The sequence below is a fragment of the Pelecanus crispus genome, chromosome 4 (genome assembly GCF_030463565.1).
Source record: "Pelecanus crispus isolate bPelCri1 chromosome 4, bPelCri1.pri, whole genome shotgun sequence".
NCBI classification, from domain to species: Eukaryota; Metazoa; Chordata; class Aves; order Pelecaniformes; family Pelecanidae; genus Pelecanus; species Pelecanus crispus.
Window position 1 is genome coordinate 123,711 of NC_134646.1, and position 18,583 is coordinate 142,293.

Here is an 18,583-nt window from a genome sequence, read left to right on the forward strand (position 1 = left end):
TCTAAGTCTCTCCCAAATTATTGCAGCTTTGAAGTAACAACTTTCACTTTGTAATTGTTGGAACACTCCCTTCTCCTTGCAGTAAAGGGATCTTTAATGCGCCAACTGCTAAGACCGAGGCTCTCAGCCTTTTCCAAAGGGAATGTGCTTGCGATGAGGCTGGCAGATAAACCCCACCCTATGGTAAGCCTAGCAGCGCTGCTACCATCTTTTTTTCCTTGTCCGAGTTGCCTCACTTGTCCTTTTCACAAATTCACAGTACCGAGGCCAGGAAAGATCATTAAAATCATCCGGTCCCTTAAAGAATAAAGGTCCAGGGATTTTTATCCAGCCACTTTCTGCCTTTGTCTCCTCTGCCTTCACCTCCACATCCTCCCGCTTCTTTTCTCTGTAAATACTGCGTTTGTTTCCTGCTAGTTCTTTCTGCTGCTTAGCTGCGTGCCGTTTTCCAGCTCTGCAGCAAGCAGCCAGCTACGTCGGCAGTTATGCCAGCTGGGTCACGCACACACGGGCAATGGAAGAGTCCCTTGGGCCACTGCATTGCTGCCCGAACTTCTGGCAAGTTGGTACTAGAACAGCAGCAAGAGCAGGAATGGATGAAGAGTGGCCTTAGAGGAACGACTAATGCCATCAAAATGCTGCAGATTTCTTTACATTTACCAGTCTCTTTGGTACAACTTCTCCCTGCTACCCTCCCGATGGCTTGGTCCATATTACATGGTATTAGCTGCTGGCCTACCTAAACAAGAGTCTCCCAGCAAGAATTTAGAACATTCTGTTGCTGGGAAAATATGGGACAATAGTTTCTTTTTTTGACTCCAGGAAAGAATGCAGCACCCCTGTCCTAGCTGCCCTTCTGCCCTCGGAGTAGTGGGAAAAGTTGGGTCCAAACTTTCTGTCTTCCTTCTAGGTGCTTTTGCAATTTGCATACCCCATGGACTTCACAAAGGACAAACGAGGGGCCCAGATACACGGACTCTACAGCCAGCATGGGGTCTTCCTTCCACTTCACTTCCCTCAAGGAGCGAGGCACAAACCAACTCTAAACCGGTATAAAAAACCCCCTTCCGACCCCAGAGCACAAAGTAAAGATCTTTCAACCATTTATTTCTCTTGCAGATGACTTCAAAATAGCTAAACACATCACGGGGACAAGAGCCACACAGATGGACCTTAGGTCCCTCTTCTGACGACATGGTCGTAGATAACAACATGGAGATAGAGATCGGTTTCAATAGGCGTCCGCGTTGTGTTGTCTCCTGGGTAGGCCTGAAACACAGAATGTTACAGATACCCAGTCAGGAGAGAGAAGAGAAATGTTTTTTCATGTCATGAATTTTCTTCTTCTTCTTCCCTTGGAACATAAGGTTTGATGAATACAACTAGCTCTAAGGGTGGGGGTTTCTCCGTGAAGATTAACAGCCTGGCACCGGGCAGTTCGTTTCTCCTGCAATGAATGCTTTTGGCAGGTGCAAAGACAGCAAGAGAGTTCTTCTAGCTAAATACAACTAGGAACAAGCGGACCGTCGACTGGTCAAAGAGAAGGTCCACTTGCAAAGATCAGGCAGCTGGTACTATGTCTTTTCAAGCTGAGCCCCGTGAGAGAGAACTCGCGCCCATCGCAGCTCAGCCCACAGCAAGCGCTTCCCAAAAGCTCCTTCTCCATCAGCGAGCGTTACAGAAAAGCCAAAGCCAAACGGATCTCACGGAACTCAGAGGCCTGTGCCCTGCAACCTGTGGGGAGACGCAATGTACACGCACAAACGCTTCTTAGCGTGGCTCTTGGCACGTGACGATCTTTCACGTAGACCCTAAAGAGCCGGTTATTTGTTACAGATGTTCTACAGCTGCAGAAAGTTGGATTGGCAGCCCGCTTTCAATGCAACCAAACACATTTTTAGGTATGCATTTTTTAATTTCTAACAAACCAATGCACTTATTTTGAAATGCATATAATTTCATATTTTGTACTGTTACTATTCATATGCGACCATCTTTCATGGGAAGCACATCAAAGAAACCATCATCCTCGATCAGCTCTGTAGAAACCAAAACAAATTATTGCCCAGCTTAGTTCATGTTGGTTTTGAGAGTAACCAAAGCCTGGGTGTGTTTGTCACATCCAATCTATAGTCCAAGGACTTCAGCTGTAAAGTTTAAAAAAGTGTGGTTGGCACCAGAGGAACACAGTCGGTTTCTTACAGAGGGAAGCTGTCTATCATGTTATTACCCATTCAGCTCTCAACATTAAAGATAAAACACCCACGGCAATTTAATCAGCTTTCAACTATAGCCGAAAATGGGATGTCCGGGCATGACTCAAGCATTCGATTTGTTTGGATTCAACTGCTACGTAACTAAATGGTAGAGGCCAGTCAACTTCAGCAATAACAGGATCACAACCATTTTTAGGTGAAAGCAAAGAGTACATTTGTGCTGTCAATCATACATGAGAGAGACAGGGTCCACAATGTTCACCCAGTCCATAGCACTACTGAGGCACAAGTATTTTCCTTTCTTTTACCGAGTTGTAAATCCTCCCGAACCATGTACTACGCGCTGGAGAAACGCAGCTCTCCGCAAGAGGACCCATCTAGTGTCAGATTTCTCCTTTGTGAGGGACACGGTTTAAAAACCAAGTCTGACCCTTATGCCAGTGACAATCTCAATCTGCTACAAGAACTAAATGACCTTAATGGGCCCGCTTTCCTTAAGACGTCTCAAATCTTTTGTATGAAGGAGGAAGGATAAGGATCGCTTGCGCTTGGGAATTCTACCAGTTTCAGTTCACCATTGCAAAGGTGCTGGGGTACAAGAGATGGCCCACGCTTCAGAGGCAGGCACCGATTCTGCTTTCTGGATTTGCTGGTGTTCAGCCTGCCCTGCCAGGATTTGGGATATTAAAGTTCCGGCAAGCTGCAAGCCTTTGTTTCAAAGTAGCCTAATATTTATTTATTTATTTCCAATATTTCCAATATTTATTTGTTATTATGCACCTGCAGGCATCTTTCACGGTAGAGATGAATACAAGGACCACCAGCCCCAGGATGCGTCGCCAACATTTTAGCAATTTTTCATTTTAGCTAGAGGTACATGTGTCATCCTCAGAGTAAAACACAAAAGTCTTTCCACACCAGATGTACCTGGTTATACACTCCCATGCTTCAACCTGACATCTTCCAGTCAGTCCCGCGTTCCTCCTCAGCCCGTTCCCTCTGCCACGCTTCCCCTTCCTCAGCACTTCTCGGCAATTTGATTAATAGGACGCAACCTCAGCCTATCCTGGCAGTAATGTCAACAGTTTCTCATTCTGGTTGGAAGGAAAAAGGGCAGGGTAGAAGAGAAACCCCGCTTCGGAAGTCCTTCAGTTTTATCGGTCAGTTCAACTTCTGACTGTTGTCACAAGGGAAAGGCCCAGACACACTCAGTGATTAAACAAGGTAGGCTAAGTTCACCCTGACAGGGACCAGCGCAGCTGTGTTAACAAGGGGAATAGCGTGTCCGCCCAAGCCTGAAATATTAGCTGTGTATTGATAAAGACGCTATTTGCAATCGGACTCAGCAGTTTAGCAGTCAAACTCCATTGCATAAAGGAATTTTAGAATATGGGGGGGGGGGGAAGAGACATTTACCTTGGGATCCACGTTTATTATTTTCCTATCACTTTTGTTCTTGAAGAGCAGTCCACAGGCATTTTCTGCAATCACTTGGTAATTTGGGCTGGAATTTGAAGTGCTGACATTTCTATCCCAGTTGTAAAAGCTGTGAAAATGTGAAACAGAAATGCTGTACTTTTAATGGATATCATTCTTCCAGCTTAAAGGGCAGATTCTGACCCCCTTATTCACGCTGAGTAGTTCCTGATTCCACAACAGCCCCTCTGAAAGCCAGACAGATTCACCGAGGAGCAGAAGTCTACTAAATATTAGAAAACCTGTCCAAACGTGGCCCTGCATATCTGATCTCTGGCAAACCAAAACGGAGGCCCCTGGCTGCCTCATCATCCATTCAGTACTAGCGTTACTAAAAGACTCGGAGCCCGGGTTTTAACTAGCGGGAAGTGGTAGTGCTTGAGAACTACTACTGTGACCCAAACAGCTCTGGAGACCACCTGAAAGCGCTTCCCGGACCACCACAGATCTGCAAACCAGATGTGGGAACCGACGGTTTTCCCCTTAGGATCTCACTGGAACTCTCTTGCTGCCTTACTGGTTTTCCTTTCTCTGGTTTTTAATATAATTTTGCTAGCGAGGAGTTTTTGGAAGTCTCCTCGTGGGCCACATAGAGCGGGAGGGGCTGAACTCCAGCTCCCCAGCGAAAATCCCAGCTCCTCAGAGAGCTGTAGGCGTCAGCCTGGCATTAATTCTGGAGCAAACCGTTCGATCAGGCTGACCCTGCTTGCTAGTTTCCAAAGTGTCCGGCGCTCAGAAAAAGTCAAAAGGAATCAGCCTGCTATGTCAAATACAAAACGGACACAGGAGGATTTAAGCAGTTTATCACACTTTTGTATCTTGACTTCTCTAACTCTTTATCACCTGACCTCAGCCCTTTTGAGCTTTGTACTTGCCACACAGCCAACTAACAGGCTATCATCTGCATGCTCATTGTCAGTATTTCTTTAGAAAGCTTTTCAGCTCAGATGTACCCACAAATTGCACAACGCGATGGCACTGCTGCGCGTACCTCGCTGGAATACTCGTTTGATCGCTCAAGTTTGATCGCTCGTTTGATCACTCAATCGCTCATGGCTGCCGCCGATCAGATGAGCGTATCTTTTGCAAAAGACGGAAGAGATGAGAGGAAGAAGTCAGGAAATCATTCTGTGTGTAAGGAGGATTAAAAAAATTTAGAAAATGCCTTTTAATTTTCCTTCCTTCTGCAAGGACACTCCATTTCAACTAGATACATGATTCTGTTTTTTTAAAGCGCCTTTATTTCTTCCTCGCTTTGAGAGAGGGCGAAACAGTAGGCGTCACCGCTACGTATACTAAACCTTTTTACATCTCGAGCGCCGCTGGCAGTTAACGGAGCAAGGTATAACAACTTGGAGGTGAATTTGCAACGCCCGTACAGAATTCACCCTGGCGTCACTCAAGTCAGCGGCCGATTTGCCACCAAAGTCCATCGCCTTGGATTACAGCCAGGCAAGGTAAAATGGCACGCTCGGCACAAAGCGACGTCCTCGGGCAAGCGAGTTAGCGCAAGCAGAAGCCGTCTTCTGGAACTCTGTGCAGCCTAATGCTTAGATGCCTGCAGAAAATCAGCGAAAGGTGGGCGGACACAATTCATTCGGCTTAGTAGTAACAACTGCTTTGTTTTAGCATACTAATTGGTCAAATTAATTTGTCGTCTATAGATTTATTTAACGCTCCTGAGTACCCATGTTAAGTGGTAAACAGAACATTTTTTTAAACTCACAGTTTAAATCTCAGAACATGCACAAACTTATATACACAGATTCTTTTAACTTTTTACTCGGTTGCCTTATTTCATCCATACAGCTCTTGCCTGTCCCCCAGGACACAACTTGGTTAACAAGTCCAATTGCACACATAGGGATTGTGTCTGCTGGGAAACCACTACCAGATTAGGAAGGAATTGCTCTACATTATCTCGGGGAGTGGGGGGGATATGTCTCTCCACACAGACTTCCCCACATTCATTAAAAAGAAATAAAACATCCGAAGGCGGAAATAGTCAATTAGCTGTCAGATAACAACTTCCTGCATTTTGCCAAGTTTCCAACCCCGCTCCTACCATACTTCCCCCTTTAAGCCAGTGAAGACAAGATCAGAGCTCAGACAGCCTTTCTGCTGGGAAATCAATGTCTAGTGCAAACGGTTTTGTTACGTACTCTCACTCTGTGACAAATTAGTTGCCATCGTGTGCTTAGATGCGAGACACAAACCCCAAGTCCACCGGCAAAACAAAGTGAATCTCTCTGCACCCTGTGCTGAGGGCTGAGGGAACGGGGCAGTGCCCCATGCGTCCCTCTGGCTGCCTTTCCCACGTATGAGCCCCGAGCTTCTTGGCGTTCCCGTGTTCTCTGAAATAAAGACCAGCAGACGGCGAGACGGCGGCTGCTTTGAGAAAGCCTAGATGTCTGGCCACGGAAGGAAATTTCCCCTGCGTACCTTTATTCGTGTTCTTCATGGAAAACTGACGACATCAAGAGATTCAAATAAGCCTCGCACCGACCGTCAGCAGGTAGGATGAGAAGGGCTGCTGCAGCTAGAGGACAGCTAGAGGACAGTGTTACTGTGCCGAAATAGGCAGAAGGTCAGAAGAACATTTTGACCAGAGAGGCAAGGAGTTGGAGAAGGCTTCTCTGGAGCAGCCTCTCCCCTGCCAGGTCCCGTCAAGGTGAAACTTGCTCACTGCAATCAATGCATTCCACCACGAGGCTGCTGTGACAGGAGGGGGCCGGCAGTCAGGACCTAGGGAACCCCATCGCATCTGCGTTTCTTTCTCTAGCGTAAATACGAAAGCAAACTTCAGCAGTAAGTGCTCTTTAGGAGTTACTATAATCCCCATCTAATCAAACTAATTTGCGTTAGCAGAATTCCCTGTGGCTTTAAATGTTTAAGTTATCCCGAGATGAAAACATGCTATCAGATGAACATGATCAAATGCCAAAGAAAAAAAAATTTCAGTTTACATTTTTGCTATTATTATTTTGTTTGATTACCATGTGTTTTGCAACAAATGGAACAGTTTTCAGCACGGCACTTAAGTGTGTGGCACAGTCCAGCTGCAAGAAGAATGCATCTTGGGGGGATGAAAATTTTTTTTGTTTATTTTTTTTTTAATTTTTTTTTTTTTTTTTGGACAATGACTTGTTGGTGCAGTGGTATATAACAAGTAGCACACTGTGTTTGGGAATACAGACTAAAATATGTGAGGCGGGTTTTTTTCTCATTCATCAGCTAATTCTGGTCTGAACAGATTTTCATTCTGCAGGCAGGCAGATGCCCTCCCAGAACACAGAAGTCTGAATACAGGTTTTTGTATCCTTGAAGTTATCCTTCGGGTACCAAGATGGCAGCACATCAAACCACATGGTGCTTCTAGAATGTCTTTCATCCAAAAATCTCTGGGTCCTTTTGTAAACATGCATTAAACCACTTGACATTCTTGTGAGATGTAAGGCACGCTTTATTACAGCTCATCAGTGAGTGGCTGGGGGAGCCAGGGCACAAAAAACGTTGGAGATTTTTCCCTGGGATACGTGGGCCGATGGCAGAGCAGCAAAGAGCCCCAGTTGCTGGCTCCAGCAAGGAGATGGGGTGCTTTGGTTGGAGTCGTGTGGCCGCTCACATTCCGGGAGCCGGACAAGCGTTTTCCTAGAGGCAAATCCCGGGGAAGGTTACAAACTGGATTTGGATGCCCCAGAGTGCGATCGTCCCCTTTTTTCCCTTATTCCACAGTGGGAAATGAGGTGTGGTGGAAGAACTCACAGGGCTCATTCCAGGGGTCGAAATGTCAGGGCGCATCAGGCCTGGGCAGACCGGAGCGCGCTTCAGACACCGAACAAGCCGAGGGTTGCCAATCACCGCCTGACCAAAAGCAAAGAAGGTGTGCATCTGCAGGGCAAGAGCTTTGTTGTCCCAACTTACTATTTAAATCAGCAAAATCAGGGAGACAGAACATAGCGTAAAGGTGTTTATGTCTGTGTTGGCCCCACCTTTGATCCCATGGGGTTAGATTATACTACCCTATTCTTTCTTCCCCTCAGGATAAGGATTGGTTCCTTGATTCAGTTCTCTACTTTTCTCTTCCCACCCACACATACACAAAGATAAAACCATTCCCTATAGCAGACTGGGACTTCAGTCAAAAACTAATTATAAACAACGATGGCTCAACAGCTTTTTTCAGTTTGTGGTTCTACGAATTTGCGATGCAAACTATCTGGCTTCAGACCCCCTCCTGGTAATTTACAGACCAGCTTGCTTTAGTTGGGCAGCAGCAGAAGGGCGCAGACAAGGGAGATAGGGGATGCAGGACAACAAAGGAGACCAGAACCGGGAATAAAAAGAAGCAGCGGCTCCTTTATCCTGGCGTTCTCCTTCTTTCTGCCCTCCGGTAGGAGTGCACTGGTAATCATTCTAGTGGGGGGAAACTGGCATTCTGCGTGCGCCTGCCAAATATGACAAAAGTAGCAATGTGCTCGGATGGGATTTGGCCCGTCAGTCCTTCCACAGCTTTTCTGGTGCAAACGAGGTCAGCGCCTCGGTGGGACATGACAGGACCTAATACAGCACATATGCCTGACTCCACGCCAACCGCTGTTTCGTAATAAGATGCATGTCGCAGACCTCTGCTTAAACAAGAACAAGCTACTTTTTCCACCTAAGAAATTTGAAGATGCTGAGTTTTGCTTTTCTTTTTCATCTTGAAGCAGCTTTGACTGAAAGAATTACATTTATCAAACGATTGTCAGGGTAGGGTGAGACATGTGACAGTACTTTGGAAAACCAAGGCAGTTTGATTTGTCCACAGCTACTGAGCACAGTAGCTATTCTGGTGATTTTTTTCCCTGCTTACCTGTGCTATATTGTCACTACTGAATTAAAACCCTGTAGCATTTAGCTAAACTCAGATGGCTGATTATCTTGCAAACCGGTTGTAAATCAGGAGTACCTCCAATGAAGTCTTGCATAAAATTGGTAGAAATGGGCATCTGGCCCATCGGACCAATTCAAGCCTTGGTTTCCTAGAGGCAGCGGAAAAGCACAGTACTGCCTGCTGCACATGCAGTTACAAAGCAGGCGTCACCACAGTAGACAGCGAGCGTCTGACACGTCCTCGTTATACTACTGGCACTGGGAGTAAGGGGGATCTCTGCCTCTAATCTGTGGCCAAGCTTCGCTGCTCAGAACTGGCATGGCGAGAGGATGTTTAGCACTACAGACAGGAATAATCTTTAAGACTGTTTCGGCCTTGCCTTTGCTGCGTAGCTAATGGGCAGTGCACTGCATCTCATTACTGAGCTTGGGAAACAGCCCCATCAACACCGGGGTCACCAATGGCACCTCATCGCTGCAAGGCAGTTTTACGGATGAATGCTGCGCCAGCCAGCACCGGACGCGTCTGAACCTAGCAGAGACGCAGCTTCTGCCTTTTGCTCAGATCTGGACAGCTCCTGAGGCAGCGCCCTGCAGCCAGCACCAGCACCTCCTCTCTGCAGTCCCTGGAGGCAGCCTTTCCTTTGCATCTCTCCCAAGCAACAGCAGAAACCCTCAAATTCGGCTCAACAGAGAACAGCGGCAAAGCTGCCACTGGTTGCAGGAGGGCTGATGCTCCCCCGGTATGTTCAACAAGCGCAGGACAGGAACACATCACTGCTAGTCACTGGGACTACAGCTGTTCCATGGCAATGAAGCTTATGAATAGCAAGTGAGAAAATACCTCCCTGAGCTGTTGACTCCTCCCTTTTTGTATGGCTTTAAAAACAAATAATTTTTTCCTTTTCCCTTACTTAACTACTTTTTTTAAAAAGCATAGGTGACACTCGGCAAGAAGAGCTCTGAAAGGAGCACACGCATGCCGATTCCCGTTCACTTGTGATTCCGAAGCAAAAGGGTGGTGAACTCAACGCTCCGTGGGAGGGCCAAGATGCTGACCTGGCAGAAGAAAACCAGTGCTGTGAGGATGTGCAGACAGCCAAGCGCTCTGCACAGGAGGCCCCGCCACAACGACTGACAGCGAACGCTATGCACAGTGAGTGCAGGGAAGTGCAGGAAGGAAGCAAGCAAGGCCGCGTCTAGAAAGCCTTGTCTCGTGAGAGCTGTAAGACAGCCCCGTATCCTCTTAGGTGGAGGACAGCCAAGCGACTGGAGTTACAGAAGCGGAAGGGAGAAGGAGAAGGAACCTGTCCTGTCTCGTCATCCCGTTATGTCACGAGCCATCGCACTTCACCTTCCATCAAGGCCAAAGGACTTCAATCTGGCCACACATTTCAGTCAGATGTCATAAAACCACCAAACCCTTAACTGCTACATTAAGTTCCCCTTCTCATTTCCGAATTGTAGGTTTCTTCCTTCTTCCCAAACTCTCCTCACCTCTGGGCAGAACAGTTCTCTACAGGACCTTAACAAGTGCAAAGAAATGTTTCAAAAATCACCAGGGAAAGGACGGACGCTACCTTTGCTTCCAGGACAGGAAGGTACAGATTTTAACAACATATCATCATTGACACGACACAGCGTATCGTTGACGGAACGTATCTTTGAGGGCAAAAGATTTCCTTTCCTTTGTTGAGTTTGGGCTGAGAACTAGAAATGGGAAACTGAACAAGGGAATCGCTACCTGATTTTTAAAAATAGTTCAAGTAATCCACAAAATCCTTCTGCACAATATCGTCATGGAGAGATCGTGTCACTGCCTGTCTGGGACGAACCATGTCATTCAGGTGGTTTCAGAATTCGGAAACGGTACAGTTTCCTCAGACTCTGACAGAACTTTCTACGATAACTATTGCTGCATATATTTATACTGTATCTCCAGACACAGGACTGCTGCCAAACACTGGCGTTTACAGAACTGGTTCGCCCCCGCTGTCCACTGCTGTGTGCTTCTGTGCAAATAGGTACACAACAAAATGCGTCTTTTACCTGACAGAAAACATGAGGTAAAAGCGAAACCATTAGCTGTGTCGCTCCATCACTTAAACTCGCTCCTGTTACCTCGAGCGCGTCTATTTGATTCATTTAGATAGAACAGAAATAATACTGGACAAATTAGTAACTAAGAGGTTATAGGTTAAGGACAGAAACTAACACATGAGAATTGCAGTGTGCATTATATTTAAGGCAAGAGATAAGGAAACGATACATGCCTTGCTAACAACTACACCCACAAAGAACTTCTTCAGGGACTGATGATTGAAACACCCTGCTGCAAGGAAGGTTGTGAAGATAAAAAGAATGCCACAAACACGAAGTCAGCAGAAGTCACAGTAACACACTCGCGCTTCTGAGAGTTGTGTATCATGGAAGTCCAGGTGCTGCCAGACAGAGGAGTGCAACCGGTGTCGCACGGACTGGCCAACATCCTTTTCGTCACCACCTCCGAGGGGCGTTGTGCTCACTCGGCGTCGCAGCGTGCAGTGCCCCATCTCCGCCCAGCAGCCGAGGGGCCGTGCCCAGGGCTGGCTGTGGACTGCAGCCCCAGCAGGCAGGCGCGAGGGGCTGCAGGATGGGCGGCAGAACCGTCACAAGCCAACCCCCTCCGGCACCCGAGCTGAGCTTGGGCCACCCCTTCTGCAATTCGCCCCGGCTCTCCGCCGCTGGCAGCGCAGGCCGTTGTCTGAGAGCTCCAACTTGCAGGTCCGTCTGCTTTTGCTTTCAGTGGGTGTTAGGAGACACCCTCAGCGCTGGAACGTTCAGAAATGCCTCTCATAGCCAAGACGGTTTTTGTGTAATCTGCTCAGTACTCCCAGCATTGTTTGAACTTTGGCTGGGTATGTTTCACGATGAAGGCTAAGATTAATGAGAAAAAGAGAAAAAATAAAAGCAATGAAAGGAAAAGAAATTAAAGTCCTTGGGGGTTATAGGCCCGATCCCAAGAAATTATGAAACTACTGTCAGGCTCCAGAGGTTGTGCAGTAATCACTCCGAACGTATTATCTTATTAGTTCTCTCCATCTTTAAAGAACAAAACCACCCTACACATTAGGATTTATGGCCAACAAAAAGAAAAAGTTTCATCTTGAAGATACAACAAAGAAGATAAAAAGGAGACATGTAATTGTTGAAGGAACAACAGGATGAATAGCTTATACATATTGTGCAATTAATAATCACTGAAGGCCTGTTGGAAGTTGCATAGAGCTGATAGATCAACATACAAAACCAGAGTGCCCGTTCTACTGCGTGCGCTGCACAGTGACTGCAATAGCAGTCAGCCAATCAAGTAATTCCTTTTTTTCCTAATATGCCTTTTCAGTGTCTTCAGATGGGAACCAAAAAAACCCCACCCTATAAAAATAAAAATCTCAGTCATAGCCCAGCCTTGGGTGTTAAAACAAAACAAAACCGAAAAAACGAAGCAAGCGCCATTTAAAAAAACACGCACGCAGCGGTCGCTCTGTCCCTGTTCCACACCAAGTGGTGTGGCCAGCGAAGGTTCTGAGCGACGGTCGCTGGAGAACAGGGGCCCTCAAGTTCATTCACTACGGATTTACCGGAACCAGTTCGTCACCACGGCAGACAAAGGAGTATATAATGATCAGCAGTGAGATGGGAGAAGCGATCACCGGTTCTTCCTCAGAAAAGAATAAAGTCTTAGGGAAAGAGTTACTATCTGATTATCTGAGGGGAATTTCTAGCGAAGGCCGACGTAGAAACGAAGAAAGGCATCACAGTAGAGCATTTGTCTGGTTGTCACATAGGTTCACTTATTAGCTTTCCTCTTCCGTTAACGAAAAGCCAGAGTACGATGAGCAACTGCAGCCCTGCGCTATCATTCAACTCATTGCTTCAAGTGCCAAAGATGCAGGTAAGTGCCAAGACAGATTTCCCAAGGCTGATGGTTTCTTGTAGTAGGCGGGGTGCATTGCAGGGAGCTTCCACGGGTTTTCCAAAATCCCCCTGGGCACCTGCCTACACCTTTAACGCTTTTAAAAACATGACCTTCAGAGGTGTGCTGAAGTCGCACTGAACACAACCCTTAGGTGCTTTGTTGGATCAGAGTCATAGTAAGACACAATGAGCAGGAAGACCTGGAGGAACTAAATGGTAACTAGGTAGGTAGGCGAGCTAGCAAAAGCAGCGTTGAAGTATTGTGGCATATCGATTTGGATACGCATATTTGTGGAGCTGGGCCAGCTTCTCCAACGTCTTCCCTTCTGAAGGAACCGGGGTTAACGTCCATGAATAAATTAGCCTCTTGATCAAAGTTTGATTAAGCATCTGAGATGAAATGATGGATTTTTCTGAAGGCATGTATTAAAAGCACGCTTAATGTATGCATTTTTTTTCTTTCTTTCTCCATCTTTCTTCCTGTGGTTTCTTTCAAAGGGTCGTCTTCCTTTCCAACTGTAATCGCCTTAGGCAAAGAGTCAAGTCCAGAAAGAATTCATCTTGTGCTAAGTTCACCATGTGCTAAAACTTCTAATTATCAGCTGAACCGATGAAAAATAATACTTTTATGACAAACAAACATTTCTTTTTCCCAGTATTTTACTTCAGCGGTGTGAGGTAAAGCCCGGGGAGACAGCCAGCCTTCACGGCTTGGAAAGGATTCTTTCCTCCTTCCCACACCTCACTAATGCAAATCCTTTGAAATCCTAACGGCTTAGGCACTGAGGGAATCCTCAGAGCAACCGTTCTGCTGAACGATTAAGGCTGCAATTTCCAAGCAACCTGGGGACATTTAGATGCATCTTTCCCACCAGAATTGGAAAACGGCACATAGAAAATCTCAGCCCCCGAGAGGAGCTCAGTTCCCCTCGTGCCTTAGTCTAGAAGACCGTGAAATTGCTGGGAGCTACCTCAGGCACCGTGGAGGTAGGTACTGGCCTGCCCTGCTGTTTTCTGCAAGCTCTTGCATAACAAATCTCATATTCTGCAAACTTTGCCACTTATACAAACGTTTAAAAGACAAACATTTAGGCACATTTTCAAAATACTGCTTTAGAACTCCCTCCTGCCCCTGCCCCCTGCAATATGCTCAGGATTTTATCTGTATCACAGTGACCTCAGCTTTTAAATATACAGGAATAGGAGAGATGAGAATGCAACGGGATTGTCCATCTTGAGCTACATAACTTCCCTTCGAGTGGCAAAAATGCCAGCTTTTCAGGAAAGGACTACCCTGTCTTGAGGAAAAAGGTCTTGGGCAGAGCCACTCCTAAGCTTATTAGATCTGAAGGGCTGTTGTAAAACACACCCTCAGAAAACCTCTGGATTACAAACTCTGCGTTCAGGATGTAAAAATCACTGCAAAATGGGCTTTGTAGTTTCCAGCTTGCAAATACTAGTTAAAAAAAAAAAAAAAAAAAAAAAAAAAAAAGAGTGATTTACTAGCATTTTGTGGGACCAGAGCACCCAGGAGACTGCTAAGTCTGAGGAGAATTACTAACAGCTAGTAGTATAAAAACAAAATTTTAAAAACTAACTAACTTAAAGAACAGTACGCTTAACTTCAGGCACCGCATCTTGCAAACACCAGCCTTGGTACGATCCATTACTTTCTTACAGTCAAACGTTTGCTGCAGGAAAAGGCAGCGTCTATTCTCTTTGCTACTAAAAATTTGATACAACCCATTACTACACACATTTCAACTATTGGTGTGACGCGCAGCAACATATAGCTTGAGTGGCTCAAACCAACGTAACTATTGAAAACACATCGGGGTTTTTTTAATGCTTCCAAATCACAAACATACTATCGATCTGGGAGACTGACATATCTAATTTAAACGTACTTTTAGCAACAGAGCAAAGAGATGACAGCGTATCAGGCAGGCAACTTTCCTATTTCAGTCCAAACAAGGCGGCAGAGATGCAATATTAATGAAGCAAAATGGCATACAGAGTATGCCCATTCCTTCTCTCTTCTCTACAATAGATTCATAGCTTGTAGTCTGACTGCAGAGCTTATGCACGTGAGACAAACACGTACAACTACATAGTCAAACTCTGTCATTTACTTGCACATTGAATTGAGAAACAGCCTATAACCAGAACCTCTTTGAAATCTGGAGGGATAAAAGGCGCAGGCCCCAGTTCCTCAAACCGCACGAAACACATTGAATACATCGGGACCACGCAGTGCACCGAAAGCTCTGCGTGTGCTTGGGTCAGAAAAACCATTCCAGGAAGAGGCTGTATGGGCAGCAGGAGAGTGCACGTGTTAACAGGAGACAGCAGGAAAAGCAGGAGAAAGAGAGCGAAGTTGAAGGAGACCTTTGCGTGCTGGAAGGGGCGCCGCGTGTGCGAGGACACGGGGCAAGCGCTCTGACAGCATTTGCGGGGTCTTGCGGGTAAGGACACAGATCACGGATCGGACGCGACGGAGAGAGGACGCCGACAGAGCGACATGAAGGGCTCGAGTTGGCCACGGTAACTGTTACTCACCTGAGCTGCAAACCACCCGAGGTTATTCGAATCACAGGAAGCAAAGAAAGTACATGCCCTTACGCAGAACGACAGAATCCCTTCAGAACTGGACAGATGGCTACGTAGGACCGCTGGGGCTGTAGTTACTACAGCTGTTCCAAAAAAGACCGTTTAGATAAACGGCTGACAACACGAACGTTACACCTTTCTGTAAGATTTGAAGAATCGGATATCCAGAAAGTGTACGCTTAATATGGCGGTTTCAATGACTGCATGATCTGTAGCCCGCTAAAGAACAAACCTATTGAACAACCCAAAACAGCAATACAGTTGTTAAGAAAATCACTCTCCCTGTTTGTCTTCAACGTGCAGATGTAAAGAGATTATTACTGCATATTACAGATAAAGAACAACTGCAACCATCTCCTCAGCAAGGAGAGGGAGCGAGTGAGCGGCTGCATGGGACTCGGTTGCCGGCTGGGGCTAAACCACGACACGTGTCCAACAGTGAGAAAAAAAAGGATATTCTCAACCAAAACTTGAGAAAACTTACCAGTTCCTACGCATCCAACTAGAGCTATATGCTACCACAACTCCTGCCTCCTATGCGTTTGTTTTAAAATCTGTCCACCCATCATCTTCAAGACAGAATTTTGCAAGTACAGAACACAACATAATTCTTGTTATACTTCAGTATTTTATATGAAGTTATACTTTTGCAAGAAACACATACATCAAAAGGTATTTGCAGGCATGTATCAGTGTTTAAGTGGAAATGTGAACAGCGTGGAAAATTACTGTAGAATTAAAGAAGGAAGCCTATCAACACTCATCTATTAAACATATGCAAATAGGCTCCGGCAAAACTGCAGACACCCTGGCAAATCACGGCCCCTAACAGCTCCAGGCTTTCACCGTGCCCCTGCTGCCGGCGTGCTTGGAAGCCAAGGGCTGTCAGCGTTGCTCTGCCCTGCAGACGAGGGAAGGGGCTTCCACGGCCAACAGCCTCCCCTAAAACGCGCTCCCCGTCCCTCCCCGCCCGCGTGTGCGGGGTCACCTGAGGCACCGCCAGCGAGACAAATACCACGCTCTCACACGGAGACCGCGGCTCTTCCTCCCAGATGTGCAGGTCTGAAGCCACACAGGAATTTAGAGATCAGAACTAGCACTCCCATTCTTTATCCCTGCTTTGGTGTTCAGCGTTGCATTATTTAAACAAATAATAGGGCGTCCATTTTCAAAACATTTTCTATCCCCTTGTTTATTTTAGCAGATGCAAGAGGTCAGATTAATCAGTTGCGGGTTTTCCGTTAAAAGTGTCAAACGTCGTGAAAATTCCGACTTCTGTATCCGTTTGGGGCTGAAAAGGTTGGGATTATATGTTGTAACACTGTACGATATATGTGGGATTATACGATGTGAGAAATAATTTTAATGTCCCATTGCCAAAAAAACCCCCAGCATCTCTCCTTACCTCACTAATTCTATTAAGTGCTTTAAATGGTACCATTAGCTCCAAAGAGCATTAAGAATACAATTACCTACCTTTCCTTCCCCACCTTAAGTGCTAGCCCATGCTTCTCCCACCCTTTCTCCTGCTGTTCTTCAGGAAATATTTTCAGTGCGATTACAACACGTGCGATCTGCCTGTGCGCAGAAGGCCATAAATCCATATTACCGAATGTTTATCCGAGCTTTTGAACATCTTGGAGAGCGTGCTATCAGTATCCCACAAACCTCAGGGTATACCAGCGCAGGAGAGGGAGCTAGCCGGATACCATGTCGTTACAAAGCACGTTTTGATCTGGGGATGTAATGAGAAGCGGGATCGCGGGAAGGTTTCCTCAGTGGCAGCTCCAGCGCGTCGGTGCAGGTGCGCTGCCCAGGCAGAGCGCTGAAACGACGCGTTTCTGGCTTAGCGAGGACTCCGGCTTGGCTCCGCACGCGCAGCTTTCACATCCAAACCTTGTTACTAGATCAGCCTGGAATGTCATTCTAAATCCATAGTCTCCAGGCATTAATCAAGAAAGGGGGCCGGCCGGAGGCGGGGATAGCCTATATAAAACTCACAGCAGAGGAAAAACATACCCTCCAAAAAACGCCCTATCAGCGAAAGGAATTAAGTCACTTTCCTAGCTTGTGGTCATTTTCAGAGACATAATAAAAATAACCTGTGGGACCCATAGAGTACCTGCAGTTAACTTGTCATCACGTGCAGATGTATAGTACCTTTACTATTGCAGGGCATTACATTATTTCCTTAAATTGGTCTCATACTTCAGCCCCTGGAAAAGCACCAGAAGAATTTACTGGGGCTGCGAGACTCGGATTGCACTGAACAAGCCCCACCGGGCTCACTTGGAAAAGCACGGGAACTCCCGCCACTCAACCATTAAGCCTGGGATAACAGGGAAAACGAAAAGCTCCGAGAGTCGCACCGAGCGGCCACCGCGACCCGGGCTGCAAGCTCTGAAACCAGGGAGGGCTGCTCCCGCGCTGCCGAAACGACACCGTGGCACCCCCGGGTGAGAGCGGTGTCGCCGCCGCCGTCGCATGGCAGCCCAGCATCAGAGAGCACGCCGTGGGGCTCTGACCCCGAGACGTTCTCCTTTCCATGAAAAACACAGACACAAAGAATTGTTATGAGGCTTCCCAGAGGAACGCCAATTTTGTGAGCTCTCCGTAAGCATCTGTGAGTGAGAGGGGAAAAGGAGGCAGGGGGAATTAAGGAAATTCAGAGACCCAGAGAACTGGGAAAAGATTTAAAACAAAACTGAAGACGAGGAAAACCAAGTCATACGCTTATTTCACAGAGGGAGAAAGGAGGTGTACATTGGATGACGGGGGGGGGGAAAAAACGTCAAAAAGGACACGACACACTTTTTAACATTCACGGTATTTTACATCTGAGACACATGGTTCCTGCTTTGCATGCCCCCTGTTAGCATTGAGCAGGCTGCCCTGTCTTGAAGTAGACGGGGCTGAAACGCAGCCCTCGGGCTCTCTCTCGAAGGCCGACTGACTCACAAACCAGACCTCCATCTGCTCTCCATAAGCATGGATGCCTTCAGGATATTTTGAAAATAAAACTGCTATTGTGTACCATATAAAGATTTTCACAAACACAAATATGAACTCTGTAGTGCAAACAAATAAAAAAAGATTGTCTCCCCCCTCCCCCTTTTCTTTTTAATTAATCAAGAGCAGCACAGAGACATGTATTATTTATCCACACAGATCTCTAGTAGAGACCAGGAATTTGGTTTCTTTACCTAATACCCCTCAAGAGATGCAGATTTAAAGCTTTTAAGTACTGCAATATGGTGGCATGAAGAAGTGATACAGTCACTGTACAGTGCTTATGAAGTGTCTGTTCCTTTTTAAGAATACTTGCGGAATTAAACTGAAAATAACTGCAATTACACTAACTTGGTTTTGATGAAGTATCTTTGACACGACCATTGCGGCCAGAAAAGAAGATCCCCTAAGACGCTGTTGATTTTTACGTAAATACTTAC

General features: G+C 46.4%; 1 protein-coding gene across 1 annotated transcript in view; it reads right to left on the bottom strand.

Moving 5' to 3' along the window:
- Positions 1-1,173: 1,173 nt before the first annotated feature.
- CFAP299 (cilia and flagella associated protein 299) overlaps positions 1,174-18,583 on the bottom strand; it is a 222,647-nt gene continuing 205,237 nt past the window's right edge. The window contains 2 exon segments of the mRNA XM_075709379.1: positions 1,174-1,269; positions 3,633-3,762. Coding sequence (XP_075565494.1) covers positions 1,174-1,269; positions 3,633-3,762 — 226 coding nt within the window.